This window comes from Halichoerus grypus, chromosome 11 (genome assembly GCF_964656455.1).
Source record: "Halichoerus grypus chromosome 11, mHalGry1.hap1.1, whole genome shotgun sequence".
NCBI classification, from domain to species: domain Eukaryota; kingdom Metazoa; phylum Chordata; class Mammalia; order Carnivora; family Phocidae; genus Halichoerus; species Halichoerus grypus.
In genome coordinates, this window is record NC_135722.1 from 38344050 (window position 1) to 38363513 (window position 19464).

A 19464-nucleotide genomic window follows, 5' to 3' on the forward strand; every position below is an offset into this window, starting at 1 on the left:
CCGCCCGGGGGCGGGGCGGAGCCGGGGCTGGGGGGTGCCGAGCCGACCCGGAGGCTGCGCCCGCGACTCCGCAGCCCAAGCGCATTCGGTGGGGCGGCCGGGCAAGGGAGCGCGCACGGAGCGCGGGACGGAGCGCCGGGCGGACGGACCGACGGACGGACGCCCCCGCACACGCAGACGCACAGAGCTCGGCGCGGCCCCCGTCACACATACACACACACACTCGCGCAGACACACACAGGAACACACGCAGACACACGCACACTCGCGCGCGCACATCCTCCCGCCAGCCTGCCTGCCCGCCCGCCCGCTCGCCGGCGCCCGGAGCCCGCTCTGGCCGGTAAGTGTGGCGCCTCTGTGGGCGCCTTTGTGTGGGGAGCCGGTAGGTGGAAGGCGCGGGGTCCCTCCCGGGGCGGCCCCGCGACTGAGACCTCCTCCAACCCCCAGGGCCGAGAAGCGGGAGCCCGCCACCGCCACGCCCCCATGGCGCTCCCTGCGCCCCCGGACTGGGGGAGGGGGCCCCCGCGCCGGGGAGGGGGCTCGGCGCTGGGTACCGGGGAGAGAGCAGCAGCCACTCCCCACGAAGCCCGTGCACGGTTCCGGGGAAGGATGGAGACGGTGGTCCCGGGTCCGAGCCTCCGCGAGCGAGGCTGGTGCGCGGCTCTTGGCTGCGTCGCCTTTCCGGGGTCTGAAGCTCCGGAGGGAGGCAGGAGATCGCCGCTAGCCTGCTGGCCTGTAAAACGCGGCTCCCAGCCTTCCCTTCGCTTCGCCTCCCCCGGACCGACCGTGTAGCTTAAACAACCCGCCACCCACCCACCCCCAAAATAAGAGCCCAGCGCATTCCCCTCCCCCAGCATGCCCCTTTTTCCTAGATGAGGCCCAGGCTGCTGCAAAATCCGGAGATTGTCCCGGTCAGAGCCCTCAGGGGGCTTACCTTACCAAGGATCACGTGGCTTAGAGGGTCAGGACCAGATGAGCCCTTGGAACTCATTTAACCCCCTCACTTTACAAATGGGGAAACTGAGGTCCAGTGAGGTGGCTTGACCAAGGTCACCAGAGTTAGTGACAAAGCCTGCATTAGAATCTAGGGTCTCTGGCTTTCCTATTCATTTTTCTCCTACATAATTCAATCCTATACCCATTGAAGCCCCAGAACCCCAAAATTCATCTGAGTGTACCAGGGAAGTCTGTAATTCCAGCCCTGCCCCCACTTGGAGCGGCAGGTGCCATTCATTTGCTACCATCCTTACTGGGGGTGGGGGGGGGTGGAAAGGGTGGCCTTTAGTTTGCCTCAGTCAGCCTCAGAGGAGAGCTCTCTTATGCAAGCAAGCACTCCAGGTTTGGGGATTTAATTTGCAAGAATGAAGCAGCTCTGGGCAGGAGATCAGATTCTAGGGTGTTGGGCTCTCCCAGGAGTCATTGAGCCTGTCCTGTGTCCTCAGTTGGACCAGTTGGTGTGGCTTTCAAGAGTCATCCCCTTTCCTCACCTTGACCTGACTATATGCCTTCCAGGTCATGCTCCCCTCCTCCTTAATGGCCTGGGTCTTCTAATCTAACCAGGCCCCTTGCATCATCCCTTTGTGGAGGTCCCCCAAGTCCTTCATGTCAGGCCACCCCTTCCTCCTTGATGTATGTTGAGTACAGTCTCTTGGTGTTGCTGACAAAGCTGCTGGGGAAGCTTGAATTACAGCCTCCCCAGGCTCAGGTGGTAGCTCAGGGTAAGGCTCCCTCAAGGGCAGCTGGGTGTCCCCAGAGCTGAGCCCGATGCCTGGCGCAGACAGGGTGCCCCGAGAGGTATGTCGAAGGAGTGCAAGCTGGGTGGTGAATGGATGAAGTCAGTCACTCTTGAGGAGACTCCGTTGGATGAGATAGTAGTTGGCAAGGAGGGCAATGTTCAGTCTCTAGGGGCCTGAGGCTCTTGTCTCAAGAGCTTCCTTTCTGAGTGGGGTGAGCCACCTGGCAAGGTGACTAGGTGTCATAACTCCAGGGACCACCACTCACACCGTATGTGGTCCACAGAAATGGCATTGCGCTCCAGGAGCGCCATTTACATGGACTTCCTGATGCGTAGTGCCCCCTGGCTTTTTGCGGAGCAGGGGCTCCCACACTGAAAGTGAAGGGATCTGGGTTCCAGGCCCAGTCTCCTCCTCACTGGCTGGACTGTTTCAGTGAATGCTCATAACCTCTCTGGGTCTGTTTCTTCATCTGAAAAATAAGATCGTTGGATTGGAAATTTTCAGGGTATCTTTCAGGTCTGAACTGTGGGGAAGGGGGAGGGGAGCACTTATTTACATAATTGCTGTGGGCCTGATTTTCCTCTTCTATTACTCTGTGAGGGAATAGAATGAGATGAAATAATTTATATAGGGTACTTAGCCCAGTGCCTGGGGCATAGAAAGAGCTCCAGAATAGGTAACTATTAATACCATTAGAGCCCCAGCTTTGAGGGTATACTTCACGTCTTCCCTCTTCAGATAGCCCAAGGACATGGGATTTTAGGGCCTCGGAGTCCCTCTCCCTCAAAAAATCTCTTTCCCACTGGACTTCGCGCTCAGCCGGCATAAGACATCCATGAAGCCTCCCTGGGACAAGGAACACTTCAGTTTATCAGTTGTTTCACAGCTAATCATGACTGAATTTAGTAACTGATATAGTGTCAAAACGTTTCTTACACTGTCGCTTGCATTTAATTCTCCTAAGACCCCCATGATAGCCACAGTGTTATCATTCCCATTTTATAAATGGGGAAGTTAAGACTTGGAGTTGAAGTTATCTAAGGGTGCATACTTTAAAAGTCTCAGAGCCAGGGAGCTGTGCCTTGAGCTCAGATCATCTGAATCCAGATTCTGAACTCTTTCTTCTACATCATGTTGCCTGTCCTTTCCCAGCGCCTGCCCTAAGAGAGAGACAGATGATCTTTGGGAAAGAGTTGAGAAGAAGGATGGATTTTATTCTTCTGGAAAATCAGGAATCGCTTCTTGGAGAAGCTCTGTAGCATTTGAGTTGGGTCTACGTGATTAGTACACTAGAAGAAAGAAAGGAAATTATTTCAAGTATTAGAGGCAACATGAGCAGAGAACAGGGATTGGGGCCTTCTTGGGCGTGTGTAGAAACTGGAAAGTGTATCATTCCAACTGGAGCAGAAAGGATAACAGAGGAGTTGTGAGAGGGAAGACTAGGTAGGAAGGTGGAGGTAGTTTCTGGGAGCATTGAATGCCAAGCTAAGAGATGGGTCTTTAGTTTCTGAGTAGGGAAGAGACCTGATCCAGCCTGGCCAATAGGAAACTCATCCTGGCTGCCCTGTGGAGAACAGATTGGAGGGGAGGACCCACTGGCAGGGAGGCCAGGTGAGAAATAATGACAGAGGTCTAAGTGAGAGATAAGGAGTGGGGGTGGTCAGGGCGCCTGGGTGGCTCAGTTGGTTAAGCGACTGCCTTCGGCTCAGGTCATGATCCTGGAGTCCCTGGATCGAGTCCCGCATCAGGCTCCCTGCTCGGCAGGGAGTCTGCTTCTCCCTCTGACCCTCCCCCCTCTCATGTGCTCTCTCTCATTCTCTCTCTCTCAAATAAATAAATAAAATCTTTAAAAAAAAAAAAAAAGGAGTGGGGGTGGTCATAAGAACAAAGAGAGAAAGGAGTTGATGCAGGGGGCTAGAGTGTCACCAAAATGGGCAGGGGTTTGGCCGTAGGTGCTAGAGGGAGGGAGGAATGAGAAGTGGTGGCAAGGTTTTGAGCCTGAGTGGCTAAGGATGCCATTCACAGAGAGAGCCCAACAGGAGGGGGGGATGGGGAGGCCTGCCAGTGGGGGCCATGGATCTGACAGGGCACCATAATGACTCCTGCAAAGCTGGCTCACTGAGCACCCCGAACTGTCAAGAGCCAGTTTGCTCATTCATTCATTCAATCTCCAGATACATATAAACATCTGTTATGTGCCAGGTTGTTCTGGGCTCTGGGGATACATTGCTGAAAAAGATGAACTTCCTGCCCAAGCTCTACCAAGGGAGACAGAAAATAAAACATAAGCAGAGATATGACATTTCAAGGGGTGAGAAGTGCTCTGGAGAAAAATAAAACAGGGTGGGGAGGGGGGAGAGTGAAGGAAGAGATTTGCCTTTAAATAGAATTGCCTTTGAGGAGGTGAGAGTTGAGCAAAGACCTAAATGAAGTGAGGAGACCAGAGAGAATAGCATTCTAAGAAGAGGAGACCACCAGTGCAAAGGCCCTGGGGTAAGAATCCCTTGGTGTTTTCAGGGACTAGCAAGTGTGGCTGTAAGAGATAGGCAGAGAAGAATGGTGGTAAGGGAAAAGGTAGGAGAGAGGGGCAGGGCCAGATCATGTAGGTGTTTATAGGCCTAAGGAATAAGAAATCACAGTGTTAATGAGTCCCAAGAGAACCAGAGTCCTATTCTTCTTGTATTCTTAGTGACTAGCAAACCAAACCTGACACTCAGCACTGGCTCACTAAATAGTTGTTGAATGACTGAATGTTAGAAATGACCATTTATGTGTGAAGCTGCATACCTTGGAATTATATGAACCACTAAATAAAGATATTACGGCATAGTAAGGTGTCGTATGGTCAAAATGGTAAAGCTCAGATGATTTGAATGTGTTGTCATTCAAGTATGAAAAGTCCACAGTTTGCAGATTTGTTAGAGAGCAAGGCTCTCAGTGAGAATGTCTAACTTTGGGCTAATGTAAGGGGTAAACCATTCGTGGCCAAATCTCTTGGTCACTGTGATAGTAAAATGAAGACCCTACATTGTCCTTCCTTTGCATGGTGAGGTGGTTGGTTGAAGTCATTAGAGAGGCTTCAAGTCAAAATGTTCCCCTCTCCCAGAACTCTCTGGAAGTCACTCAGAGGGATTTGTGGACTTCAGTGATGGGCAGCATGTGGGTGTCTAGAGTCAGCTCCAAAGATTGTATGTTTCATCATCAGCTGAAGGGTGTTGCCTGGCCTTAAAAAATAAATTGCATTGTAAAAATGACGTGACCACACTATAAAGCAAATGTAAGATTAACCATGATATTGAACATCCTGTTCTATTTCTTCTGAAAATCTGTCTTTTTTTCTTCCTGCAGTTTTTTTTTATTTTTTTATTTGAATTCCAGTTAGTTAACATACCGTGTAATGTTAGTTTCAGGTGTACAATATAGTGATTCAACACTTCCATATATCACCCGGTGCTCATCACAATAAGTGGACTCCTTAATCCCCATCCCCTATCTCCCCCATCCCCCTACCTACCTCCCCTCTGGCAACCATCAATTTGTTCTCTGTATTAAGAGTCTGTTTCTTGGTTGCCTCTAAAAGTCTGTATTTTTTAATGGATGAAATCAGTCCACATCTAGCTTTAGTACCTTGCATTTTTCACTTAACATTTTATTGTGACTTCTGTGTCCCATCATGATCTTTTTATCCTTAGTGGCTTTGCTATATTTTGTTTAACCATTTCTTTGTTGGTGGATATAGTAGTGAACATCCTCAAGCACAGCTTTTCCATCTCGGATTCTCAAGGCATCCGTTTTAAGCATCCTCAAGAGGGTATGATGGGGCCATGGAGAGGTTAAAGAGGGGCCCAAGGGACAGAAAGGAGTGACTGTGGACAGAGGCAGGTTGATTTCGTGGACCTAAATGATGTGGCCCTGGGTCCTGGGGTAGAAAGAGAACAGGGGACACTGGAGCAAGAACCAAGGAGAGGATGGACAGGGAGATCACAGATCAGGAGGCCAGAGGCAAAAGAGCACTAAGGGTATGCCAGAGTGGTCCGATTCAGGATGGGGTCCCTCCAGCATTTTCTTGGTTCTGTTGGGGTGCTTTTTTAAAATTGGGAAGTACATGAAATTTGCTATTTTACCCATTTCTAAGGAATACAGTTCGGCGACATTAAGTACATTCGTAACGTTGCACCACCATCACCACCTTCCACCCATAGAACTCTCTTCATCCTGCAAAACTGAAACTCTGTATTCATTAAACAATAATCCCTCATTCCCGCCCAGCCTCTGGTAGCCTGTATTCCACTTTCTTTCTCTGTGAATTCACCTGTTCTAGGCCCCTTGTATATACACTATCTGCCTTTTTGTGGCTGGCCTATTTCACTTAGCAGAGTGTTCTTCAAGATGCATCTGTGTTATTGCATGGGTCAGAAGTCCCTTCCTTTTTCAGGCTGAGTAATATTGCGTTGTCCAGACGACCACATTTGGTTTATCCGTTCATCCATTGATGCGCACTTGGGTTGCTTCCAGCTTTGGGCTGTTGTGGACATTGTTCCTGTGAATATTGATGTACGTATCTGAGCCCCTGCTTTCAGTTTTTTCGGATCTAGGAGTGGAATTGCTGGATCATAGGGTCATTCTGTGTTTAACTTTGTGAGGAACAACTGGGGCTTTTTTTAAAAAAGATTTTTGTGGGCCCAGCATGAAAAAGGCCACTGAATGAAGTCTTTGGAGTTTGGAGTCTGGGAAGAAGCCATTAATTTAAAAAAATAGATGCTCGGGGCACCTGGGTGGCTCAGTCAGTTAAGTGACCAACTCTTGGTTTCGGCTCAGGTCGTGATCTCACGGTCATGAGATCGAGCCCTGCATTGTGCTCCACGCTCAGCACAGAGTCTGTTCCACATTCTCTCTTCCTCTTCCTCCAGCTCATGTGCTTTCTCTCTCTTGCTCAAATAAATAAAATTTTTTGAAAAATAAAAAAGTAGAAGCTCGTGGCTTCTTTGTGGCCTTGGAGGTAATAGAGAGGAGAGAAGAGAGACCAGAGTAAAAGTGAATCCAGCCTCCATTTCTGAAGAATTATTGTGATTTAGAGGCCTTGTGGGTAGAAAAAGAAAGCTCTCTGGAGAGGTCTTAGTGGATGCAGTTCATTCATGCATGCAAGTGTTTACTGTGCCAGGAAATCCACGTGGCCACAAGGCCCCTGCCCACAAGGAGCTTACGTCTCTTGGGGGTGCCAGACGAGTAACCCAGCAATAGTGCTCCATCCTGACATGTGTTCTGATAATGATAATAACAAGTACTGACTTCTTCTGGGTGCTTATGACATTATCTCCTTATCCTCATGACAGGTCAGTACAGAAGGTGTTTATTGTCCTCAGTTTACAGACTCAGAGAGCTTGAGGAACTTGCCAAGAACACACAGCAAGGGAGTGGCAGAGCCAGATTCAGACCTAGGCAGTAACCGTCCTCTGGTGCTGGGCCGAGGGCTGTGGGAACGCAGGAGAGACACCTGCACAGCGTGGAGATCCGGGAAGGCTTCCTGCAGGAAGAGGTGGGCCAGCGTTTTAGCATAAGTCAGCTGTGTTCTGCTTTTGCCCGTGGTTTCAGAAAACGGTTTTCTGTAGCGGCAGCAGCCTCCAGCCCTCCTGCTAGGGACTCTGACCTCCCAGGGCCACCCCACCTCACCGAGACTCCATTTCAGAGGAGGATAATCATTCATCATCACTGGTGCTCATCATGAGGCCGGGCAGGGGGCATTTCCTTTTCCCTCTGCCTCCCCTAGCTGGCCTCCTTCCAGCCCCTCCTGGGGTACCACAGAGGGACATCTAGGGCTCCTCCTGGGTCCGAGCAGCTTCAGGACAGCGGGCTGGAATTGACCAAGGACAAAGCCCAGGAGTGGCCATGGAGGTCCCGTGTCCACCTTCTGCGTCACTTCGCTGCCCCAAGCTGCCCGGACCTTGTGGGCTCCCATCATGGCCAAAGCCCCATCTTCCCCAAACCCAGATGTAGCCAGTCCCCTCTGCTCCTTCACCCCCTGGTGCGGCCTGCAGCACTGCTTCCCACCAGGGACCCTCTTGGCCTTTGAGTGGGAGAGCTCTTCGTCGCGAAAGCCTCCCCGGTCCCATCCCCTAAATATTGCCAGCGCACCTTTAGTCGTGACCACCAAGAGCAAAGTACCTGCCCTCTGAGGTAACCATGGTTCCTGGTCCTGTCATTCTGGATGTTTCGTCCATTCTTGATCTTCACAGGAATGGCATCAGAACATGGGGTCTTTGTGGCATGAGGCAGTTCGGGGGATCCGTCCGTGTTGTGCCCCCAGCCTCACTGGCACAGATTTCTACATGCCAGCTAGAGTGAAAGCAGCCTCCAAGTTCAAGGCAGGATGACTTGGCCTGCTGCACCAAGCCGGCTGCCATGCCGCGGGGGTCTCCTCTCCTGCCCCCTTTGCAGCTGCACCCACATGTCCTCTTTCTCCCACTCCCCGGCTCCTTCCTCTCTCTGGCTCTTTGCCCCAGCGCTGTCCTCTGCCTGGAATGCTCTCCCCACTGTCTGCTGAACTCCTGCTTGTCCCAGAGATGCTCATCATCTCTCTGTGCAACTTCCCAGCCCCTCCCTTTGTGCCCTCCTAGGCATTCCCATAAGATGGCCTCAGGTGATATTTAGCACATTTCTTTCTTTTTTTATTAGTTTCAGAGGTAGATTTAGTGATTCATCAGTTGCGTATAACACCCAGTGCTCATGACATCACGTGCCCTCCTTAATGTCCATCACCCAGTCACCCCATCCCCGCACCCACCTCCCCTCCAGCAACCCTCTGTTTGTTTCCTAGAGTTCACTGTCTCTCATGGTTTGCCTCCCTCTCAATTTTCATCTTATTTTATTTTTCCTTCCCTTCCCCTGTGTTCATCTGCTTTGTTTCTTAAATTCCACATATGAGTGAGATCATATGATACTTGTCTTTCTCTGACTGACTTATTTCGCTTCACATAATACCCTCTAGTTCCATCCACGTCGTTGCAAATGGCAAGATTTCATTCTTTTTGATGGCTGAGTAATATTCCTCTGTGTGTGTGTGTGTGTGTGTGTGTGTGTGTGTGTGTGTGTGTGTATCACCTCTTCTTTATCTACTCATCTCGTCAATGGACATCTGGGCTCTTTCCATATTTTGGCCATTTAGCACATTTCTGACTCTATGCACTAAGCTGGACCCTGGCTGAGGGCAGGGACTGGGTCTTGGGCCCAACAGAGCCTGATAGTAAAGAATCATATAAGATTATAAAACAATAGCAGACCTTGTCTCAAGATTGTCTTGAAGGCAAACTGGATTTAAAACAACCGTTCAAAATAAATCTCACCCACCCTCTGAAACTGATAAAAGAGACAGTGTGGGATATCTCTGACTACAGATGATCAATGTAAAGTGAAACTTGCCGCCAGTGAAGCAGAGACCTCCAGCCCTTCCCCAGAGGACCCAGCAACATGGAAATGGCATCAGAGAGTACAGAATAGTACAGCTCAGGGAGCCAGGGAAGAGACCCGAGTCAATCAGGGAAGGCTGCCTGGAAGAGGTCAAGTTCCAAATGTTTTCAAAGAGGAGTCTATTAAACCAGGGAGTTACATAATCAGGGGGTAATTCACAGAAAGCCTTAACGCATGATCCAAAGCAGCCTGGATCTGTCCTCTTATGACCCTGGTCCTGAGTCTCACATGGCTGCCCTTCCCTTTCAGTTCTTTTCACTCACTTCTTTCTTCTTTTTTTTCCCACTTAGTCACTCCTTCCTATCTTCTTTTCAAATCCGAGGGTACAGGAAAATGCTGGAAGCACATTGCCCTGCCTCCCATCCCTCTTCCTCTGCACGGGGCTCCCCGTTGTGGACCATATAGGAGGAGGCCCATCCTTTGCCCCTTCTCAGCCTGGGCAGCTCACAGAAGCCCAGGGTATGAACGGGATAGCCAGGGAGCAGCCCAGGGTGGGGTGCAGTCTGTTGCCAGATTCCGAGTCACAAATCAAATGCTGGCAGAAGAATTCAGCCAGAGGCGTGCTCACCGTGCACCGGCCTCACTGGAAAGGCTTCCTGGAGGAGGCATGGTGCTGAGGTAGAGGTCCTGAGGGCAGAAGGGCCCGAGGCCACAGCTCAGAAAGGAGGAACAGGGAGGCCTATGCGGGAAGGAAGAACAGGGGAGACAAAGGCCGAGAATCAAAAATGAGTGTGGCTGGAAGATGGGGCAGTGTTCATGGTGCAGGAGGATTTGGGGAATCCCATGAAGTCAGGTTTCCAGTTCTTTGACCCACCTTCCTCAGGGCTCCGGGTCTGACGAGGGAGACCTGGAAACAGCCCAGGGCTCTCCAGATGGAAGAAGAGTCTGTTCTGCTGGGGAGGCCCTGCACTGTTCTCATTAGCTCCAGGAACACCTGACTGAGCCTGAGGAAAAAGGAAACAGACCTTTGGAGCTGATGGCCCTGCCTGGTCCAAAGAGCAGAAGCACCTCTGGTGCGGGGTTGACTGCGAGGGAAGCTTTGGGCCAGGTCAGCTGTAATAAGGAGGAGGCCGTCTGCCTCAGGTTGCCTGGTACTTTCTTTACTGCAGTCACTTCCAGAGCCTGTGCCACAACCCTGCCACGGGCAGCTGTGTTGCTCCTGCAGCCCAGAGAAAGAAACTGAGGTTCAGAGAGGTCCAGACACTGGCCAGGGACCCCATGGGGAGAATGTGGCAAAGCACAGTGTTTCACCCAGGTCTCTCTGCCTCTAAATCCATCCTTTTTCCAGAGCACTATGGTGGCCTTGAGGTGCGTGACCTTAGAATGGTCAGCTGTCATGTTTTGAGGGATTCTGCCCATAACCGAGGACCTCTGTTGACAACCTGCCCTGGGCCCCAGGTTTCCAGCTGTACAGTAGCATGAGGCATTGAGAGGACCATCTGTCCTTGGCCCGGGACCTAGCTCCGTCCCGTCTTCTCCATGGGCCACCTGAGCAGGATGAGAGTGACACTTACCTGGGCTCATGCCAGGCTCTAATCCCTCCAAGTGCCTCTTAGCTCCTAGACAAAGTGAGCTAATGATGTCTTTTTCACAAGGTCGCCGCAAGGGTCTAATTAAATAAGGCATTGGAAAGCATGGGGCACGTAGTAGGCATGCAGCTGATATTACATTTGAATACAGGAGGCCAGACCCATTTAAACCTTGACTCTGGTCCCGTCTGGTTTTTGTTTTTTGTTTTTTTCCTTCCCATTCCATATGACGCTCTATTGTCTCTCCTGGCAAAGGAGCCTCAGACCCAACCAAGGTTTCCAAATGTAGCCTCTGCCTTGCCTCTCCCAGGCTCTGCCTGACTCAGTTTGTCTGAGTCTTTCACCAAATCCTAAAGTGCCAGGGTCTTCCCAGCCTGTGCTGGCACTGCCTGGGCCAGGCCTGAGCACAGAAGGGTTAAATGAGAGGCAGAGGTTGGGGACTCTGGCCGGGACTAGACCTCATGATGGGTGTGGCAGGAGCCAGAGCTCTCCCTGGCTGCAGGGGGAGCAACCGTAGCTCTGAGCCCCGGCTCTCCCCTCTGTAGCGTACAAGCCCTATGAGAAGTGGTTTCATAAGCGTGAAGAGCAGAGCAGATGCCAAATGGGACCATCATGGACGATCCAGAGCAAAGCAAAGCTTCTGTGAGCTGCCCAGGCTGAGAAGGGGCAAAGGATGGGCCTCCTCCTATATGGTCCACAACGGGGAGCCCCGTGCAGAGGAAGAGGGATGGGAGGCAGGGCAATGTGCTTCCAGCATTTTCCTGTACCCTCGGATTTGAAAAGAAGATAGGAAGGAGTGACTAAGTGGGAAAAAAAAGAAGAAAGAAGTGAGTGAAAAGAACTGATGAAAAGGCACAGGTAGTCCAGGCCAAGGGGTGGCATCAGGGACATCTGGGGCTGAAACCAGAGGCCTATAGACACCAGCAGCATGAAACCATTTGTGATCAGGGTGAGTATGTGACCAACACAGGCCAAGTTAGAATTCTTGTTCCACGTGGATTGGGGAGAGCTGCAAGAGTGGACAAGGCCTCAGTCCTAGAAGGCAAATGACCAAGACAGAGACTCTGCCAGGGGCATCAGGCGAAAAGCCAGGTGCTGGTGTTGGGCCAGTGTCCGAGCCAGACAAGCAACAGTGAGGCTGAGTGTTGTTACAACTCTCAACAACCGTCATATGAGCTAACTCTTACATAATGTACTCTGGCCAAGCATTCCTCTAGGAGCTGGATGTTTACTCATCCCAGCAATGTGATTTTAAAGATGAGAAAACTGAGGCACAGAGAGTTGGAGTAAAACTCCTGATCTCCAAGACGGGCAGCCTGACCCCTCACATTCATAGCTCGAAATCAGCCACCGTGGGACCATTTACACCATGGAAATCGGCAGATGCCACTAATCAGGGCTTTTAAATTTATTTATTTATTGTTCTGAGAACCAATTTATTAGTACATCATAAGAGTCATCCTAGAGTCTCCATGGACCTCATCTGTGTGGGGAAGGAAGAGCTGTATTAACTGAGAAACAGGCAACACGTGACATACAAAATAACGTATGTATACAAAATAATGTATGTATGTATACAAGATAAACAGCTAACGTTTTTAGGGTTTTTTTTTAAGATTTTACCTGAGCACATGTGCATGAGCAGAGGGGGAGGGGCAGAGGGAGAGGGAGAAGATGAGTCCCCGCTGAGCAGGGATCCCAGGATCATGATCCGAGCCAAAGGCAGATGCTTACCGACTGAGCCACCCAGGCTCCTCTCGCTTAATATCCTTAAGAATCCTTTGCTGTGTAGATGGTTATTTCCATTTCACAAGTAAGCAAACTGAGGCATAGAGAATTCAAGTATCTTGTGCAAGATTGGGTAACCACTGGGGGATCCTTTATTCATACTCGGGCAGCCCAATCCCACAGCCTGTGCTTTGTGGTTTTTAATGAGCCATTTATTCATACTCAGTCTCTAGCCTGCTTTTAATTTGTCTTTTCAAGAAATATGTCTTGAATCTATCTGCCAGGTGTCAGATAGAGTGTAGGCATGGAAAACAGGAAGGTCCATGTCAGAAGCTGTACACTTCGTGGTTTAAATAAAGCCTGAGTTGGAAGCCTGGTTCTGCCACTTACCAACTCTGTGACCTTGAACAATGACTCAGTCCCTCCAAGTCCCAATCTCTGCATGCGTAGGAGGAGGATGATCACTGTGTTTAGTTGATAGGGTTATAGTGAGAGATGAATGATGGAGAACATGCCCAGCAGTTGGCATGGTCTCCAGCACACAGGCAGCACTCAATCCAAGGGGGCCGCGGGAATTCTAGACCCCAGGTTTGTGTACAGGTGCCCCATGGGAATTGGGGTTACAGGCATCAATAGATCATTTCTGAACAGAGAGGTAAGAAAGGAAGAGGGAGTACCCAGTTCTTCCCAAGGGAGTCAGGGACGGTTCTGCCGAAGAGGTGACATTTGAATAGGATCTGAAAAGGGTCTTCGAGAGTTTTCCAAGCTGGGAAGGGGAAAGGGGGGCTTTTCCAGTGAAGGGAAAAGTACATTCCAAGGTATTCTAGGTAGGAGTGGGCATCTAACCCCAGGGACATACCAGAATACCCTCATAAGAGGTGTGATCATACCTTCATGTTTGTGAGTGTTTTCTCCTCGTACACTAAACTCTGTACCTGGGTCTTGGGGGGGCGTGTTGAGAGAGGGAGCAGAATGAGTGTTTTCAGAGTGTTGGAAAACAGGGTTGAACCCGATGACCTTTGAACTCTGAAATCCTGCTCTTCGATTGATCTTATTGGGGGCTCACTGTACAAGTAGGACTGTCCGCGGCAGATAGTGAACATGACCTCTGTCAGTAACTGGCTGGGGTGGGAGCCGCCCTACACACTTGAAGATCCAGCGGCCTTTGCCAGGCGGGCTCCGTGGACCAAAGCCTTGGTTCCCTGCCACTCCACCACCATCCGCCTCATTAAATCCACCTTGACCGCCCCGAAGTTGGGGCTTGACCTTAAGGAAAGGCCCTTAAAAGTCATTAAGTTCGATTCCCTTGATTTTAGTTGGCGCTGCTGAGACGCAGGTTAGAGGAAACGGCCAGCCCAAAGTCACAAGGTGGCCTTGGACAAAAGTGCTGGGCTGCTGGGTCCTTGGCCTGGGGAGAGCACACAAAGCTAATGGCCCTACAGCAAGGAGGTCCTTCGGGGCCCTGGGCAGGAGGACAGGCACGCTTGAGTCCGCCTCTGGCTCCTTCACCAATTTGCCCACTGTGTGAGCCTGGCAGAATCCCTTCGCCCCCAAGCCTTAATTTCTTCATCTGTAAAATGGGATGCAGCCTAATAGACCTAAAACGAGGATTTTTTTTTTAAAAGAACAGATACAGCACAGCTGCTGTAGTCTGCTGATTCATTCATGCTCACTCTCTTCCTACCTTCAGAGCACTGTTTTCAACAAAGGTGGAAAGCCAGAAGAGAAGAGGGCTTAGGAGCATGGGCGGTGAGGGGCAGATCTGTCATTACTAGCTGTGTGGCGTGGGGCAGGTCACTTCACGTCTCTGAATCTCCATCTTTTCATCTAGAAAACACAGGAAATGAAAGTATGTTCCTCCTAGGGCTATTTGAAGAATAAGGTCTGCCTCACCTTGGGAGGGAGGGGAGGGAGATGGAAAACAAGAAGGAAGAGTATCACGAATGGGCATCTCCATCAGTGTCCCTGTCCCGCATCATGTTGCCTTTTCACCTTCCCCTCGTCACACTGAATTTTTTCCCATCTCTTGAACGTGCCCTGTTTTCTCTTAGCTTCAGGCCCGTTCACATGCCCTCCTTCTGCCTGGAACAGCCCACCCGCCCCTCTGTCATTCCGTAGCTGCTGAGCCCGGCTCCTCATTCATGGCACATCATAGATTTCCTTCCCGGGAACGTTTCCTGAGGTCTCTGCCTCATTAGGGACCTCAGCGGTGCCCCCACAGCACCCTGCACTTCTCCTTCACACTGGCAGCCTGTGTCACCATTGCCTTTTGCTGACCTGCATTCCCCCATTAGGCCGTGAGCTAGAGTTCAGCCGTGGCCTGCACATAGGAGCTGTTTAGTAAAGACTAGTTGAGCAAACGAATGTTCCAGTCCCGGGATCTGACTCACATGGAAGATGGGAAACTTTGTGTTGCCCGAAGCCCTCTGCAGGGACTCTCCAGCATCTTTCCACCGTCCCTCCCGTTGGGTCTCGGCCACACCCACGCCCCAGTCTCCCACCAACAGAGCAGGATGGGGAAGTCATCATTTATCTGGGCACATCCCAAGCAGAGAACACTCAGACCCTGTGTTTGGGATCCAGAACACTCCAAGTTTGCAGCCTGCTCAGACGTGGGGACAGATGGCTGGACAGTGGACAGCTGGGCAGGGAGGGTAGGCAGCTTGGCAAGATGGAAATAGCTGTGAACTAAGCACTGGGAGCTTGGGGCTCAGAGCCTGTCTGTTCCCCAACCTCGCTGCACACGTCAGTCTGAGTTCTCTGGTAACCAGCAACAGAAACAGACTCTGAGTCATTTAGGCAGAAAGGTACAACACAGAGTAACAGGGAATAGACCTGTGGTCTTGGGCCTTCCCTGTGGTAACAGACAAGTGGGGCACCCAGAGAAGACAGAGTTGACTCCCAAAGGAAATTTGGATTTTGTTAACTGCCTGAAAACCGCTGTCCATGCTGTGTGACGTGAGGCAAGGCGCCTGACCTCTCTTGCCTGAGTCTCCCATCTGCGTGTTCTAAAGCTGGCCTCTCTCCATTCACATCTCCAGTGTGCTTTTTGCTGAGAAGCTTCCTGCCCTGGCCCCCGATGGCGCCTTTCCCCATCCGGACACCTTGGGAATGAATTATGAGGAAGCCAGGTGAGTAGTGTGTGTGGGCTTCCCTCCCGCTCACCCCACTGAGGAGGCCAAGCCCTCTCCATGTGCATGCGCGGGGACACATGACTCATTTGCATGAGGTAGTCAGCCTCATCCTTTGTCTTCCATGGAACCAGCATGTCCTTGGCCCCTGCATGCTGAATACGCTGCTGAAAGTTGAGCCGGCATTATGGGCCTCTTTCTGGTCGTGGTCTGGCATCTTCCCTAGGTTGGGAAGCTCCTAGCTAGGGTCTGTCCTCCCAGAGACCCCCAGAGCCACTAACTCTAAGACCCTGCCACTGTCTTCCTGAACTCTACCGTGTATCAGCAGGCTCGGGTCCTGAACACCTGGGATGCAGAGGTGGCTGAGGGGGCGGGGATGCTCTCAAGTGACTGGAAACCTGATAGGGGAGGCAGGTGCATAAACAGCCAACTATAGCAGCAGAACAAAGTAAGAGACCGAAGTAGTGAGCCAGGAGTATGGGGAGCCCCGAGATGGGAGAGTTTGATTCTCCCCAGGAGATCAGGGAGTGCTCCACGGAAGAGGAAATGTTGAGGATGAGTAAGATTTGGCAGGAGGGAGAAAGGAAATTTCAGGCTGAGGTAGCAGCGTGAACAAAGGCCTAGAAGTAGGAGTATATGGGTTTGATTCAGGGAATAGTGATGCCTGGTGGGATCAGAGCTCTGGGAGGGTGGTGGGCGCTCCATGGTGACAGTGAGGGGTGTCTCAGCGGCCCCAGAACCTCAGGAGCATGAAGCCCGAGGTAGAGGGCATGTCTGCCTGGGGTTGGGTCAGGAGGTTGCTGGGGGTTCAGGCTCCCACCCAGAGTAAGGCTTCAGTATCCTAGTTCCTCCTAGCCCCTCACCTACCCAGGAAGAGGGTGCAGGCTGCTCAGCCTCCCTCCCCAAAGCTGTCAGCTCTTTCCCTACACTAGTCCCGGACAAAACTGGCATTGCTTCCTAACATCACCCACCCGTCCTCCCTCCCACCCCCCAGAGAGAGGTGAGGTGCTCCCAGCCCATCCCAGACGGGCCTCTGCTAGAATGCTGATGCACCCAGCCCACAGCAGGTACCTGTCCTGTGTCTCCTCCACTCGCCATGAGTTCTGGGAAGGTGAGGCAGGCTGGTCCAGGTCCAGTGTCCAGCAGGCAGCAACGCGGGGGTCCCCGTTGCCTTCACACACGTGCACGCGTGCACACACACACACACACACACACACACGTGAACAAGTGATAGTGATGCCATTCAGGCTGCCAGGGGTCTGACCATCTTATTTGATAGACGAGGCTTCAGGGGCCCAGGGTGAGAGAAGAGTACCCAGGCATCAGCAGGTTGGGAGCAGAGTTTAAAGGAGAGGTTTGGTTTGGCGCAGCACTGTTCATAATCGCCAGAAGGTGGAAGCAACCCAGATGTCCGTGGCTTGATGAATGGATAAATAAAATGTAGTATATCCACACAGCCGAATGTTGTTCAGCCATAAAAAGGAACGGAGCACTGATCTGTGCTCCAACCTGGATGAGCCTAGAAAACACTGTGCTAAGTGAAAGAAGCCAGACACAAAAGACCACGTAATGTATGATTCCATTTATATGAAATAGCTAGAACAGGCTAATCCATGGGGACATGAAGCAGATTAATGATTGCCAGAGGTGAGGGGAGGGGAGAATGAGCTGGGGCTCCCTCATGGGTCCGAGGTTTCCTTTCGGGTGATGAAAGTGCTCTGGGTCCTGAGAGTGGTGGCCGTTGTACAACATGGTGAATGTGTTAAATGCCACGAGATTGTACACTCTCAAAACGGTTAAAGTAGTGAATTTTTCTCTTAGGTGAATTTTACCACAATTTAGAAAAAGGAGTAGTTTGGGACCAGATCAAATGCCACTGGCCAGGTCTAATGTCCATTCCTCAGACACATGCTCCTGGCCCCCCATCCATTATCGACCTCCCCTGCCCAGGCCAAGGGTGGGGGCACCTGTGACATCTCAGTTCAAGGCCAGCCCCATGGTCAAGTGGAAGAAGGCTGCCCTGCTGGAAAGCCAGGATTCCTGGCAGTGAGGCCTTGCCGACGTGCCTCTGACTGGGGCCTAGTCCCCATCGCTTCCCATCCCACTGACCGGCCTGCCCCCTCCAGTTGGTGCCAAATACATCTCAGACGTCTGCACTGCTCTTGCTGTCTGCACCGTGAAGGAGGTTCTTTCCCTTGTGACCCGTCATCCGTCTAGAAACATGTTTAAGAACCAGCTCTTATCTTCCCCTTGCAGAAGATTCCCCCCCCACCCTGCCCCCTCACCACAATCTGAGCTGAGCTCCCCAAGGCATCGCGTGAAGACGTCGATTGAAGCAGGTGTGGGAGCAGTCGTGTTTGTGTGTGTGTCTTCCCGAGATGACTGGGAGCTGTGCAGGGAGGGGCCTGGTGGTTCCTCATTGTATTCCTAGGACAGCTCCGCGCCTTGCTCACAGGCGGTGCTCAGCAAACGCTTGGTGAATGAGGCAGTGGCTTTGGGAAGGTTCTGTCCCCGCCCAGATATTCTCCATCAGTGAGGGAGGCACAGGCTGGGTGATCTCCAAGTCCTTTTATCTCTGGGGTTCTCTGGTTCTAAGAGCATCGGGGTGGGGGGCGAGGGGGCCAGCCCAGCAAGTTGCTGGGTTTTCTGCTCCTGTTGCCCAGCTCCTAGAAATCGAGGAGAAAGAAGGAGTCTGCAGTAACCCACTGCAAGCAGCTATTTCTGCTCTGGCGGCGAGGAGAGAGGGCAGGGTCCAGAGACTGGGCTTCTCCATCCAGCCTGAATGGACCATCTCTTCTCTTCGGAAATCTAATTAAAACCCTCCCCTGAACAGCCTAGCCATGCGGGTTTTGGCTCAGGTTGCCCAGAGTCCTTCAACTACAAGGCCAAGCAGCGAACTCTTGCTCCATTTTCCTCTACAGATGAGAGGTGCTACTCTTTCTGCTTTTCTGATTATGAAATTAGTCATTTTCTAGGAAGCTTATTTATAGAGTCCACTGCACACATGCAGCGCTGAGCTATTCTGAACACGGCTTAGGGCCTGGGAGGCTTAAGGTGTGAAAGCAGCTGTGAGTCACACATGCGTCCCCTTCCAGAGGTATCTGGATACCTTGGTTACCTTTCTGCACCCAGCCAGGAGCCAGCCCTCATAGGCTGCCCTCCAGCTAGGGTGCTCTTTACAGTAGAGAGAAAAAGCTCAGCATCCCAATCCCCATGGCTACCAGCTCAACAGAGTACCTGGAGCAGGTCCGACCTCCATTCTGTGCCCCTTTTTCCTCCTCTCCTAATTGAGGGGCGTTCCGGGTGTGTGATTCTGTGCCTGCTCTGGACAGCAGCTGTGGAGGAGGGTTCCAGGTGGCTTCACAAAGACCTGCCCGTGAGGCAGCTCAGATGGTGGCCATGTTTGAGGTTCCTGATGTTTCTTTCAAGAAGGTCAGGGCAACATTCACGGATTCAACGAGTATTTATTTATTTATTTATTTATTGAACACCTACTATGAACCAGGCACTATGCAAGGCTTTGAAGATACAGTGGTGAATAAAACAGAAAGGGAGCTTGTAGTCTAATGTTAATCAAACAATGGCATATACGAAAATGAAATTTCAAACTGTGTCGAGTGTGTGAGTAAAAAGTAGTAGGAAGTAGAGCTGGAGGGGCTCTCTAGGCAGAGAGAAAAGCATGTGCAGAGGCACTGTGGAGAAAAGAACCTGTCCAGTGCAGCTAGAGTGCTGAGTACAGAGGGAAAGGGGTATGAAATAAGGTCGGAGGGATATACCGGGGTCAGATCATGCAAGACCTAGTAAAGCATGTTAAAGCATTTCTATCTTTGTTCTAAGTGCAATAGGATGCCACTTAAAGTATTTTTTACTTAAAGT

The 19464-nt window shown here is 51.3% G+C and overlaps 1 protein-coding gene across 4 annotated transcripts in view; it reads left to right on the top strand.

Moving 5' to 3' along the window:
• PTPN5 (protein tyrosine phosphatase non-receptor type 5) overlaps window positions 1–19464 on the top strand; it is a 54342-nt gene that overhangs the window by 891 nt on the left and 33987 nt on the right. The window contains exons 1-2 of one of the 4 annotated variants that reach the window (XM_036077542.2): window positions 103–340; window positions 15499–15588. In XM_036077542.2, coding sequence (XP_035933435.2) covers window positions 15569–15588 — 20 coding nt within the window. In that variant the 5' untranslated portion in view covers window positions 103–340; window positions 15499–15568. Of the gene's footprint in view, window positions 1–102; window positions 341–7253; window positions 7273–15498; window positions 15589–19464 lie in introns of those variants that run through there. The other 3 variants (XM_078058315.1, XM_078058316.1, XM_036077544.2) reach the window with 3 other exon arrangements.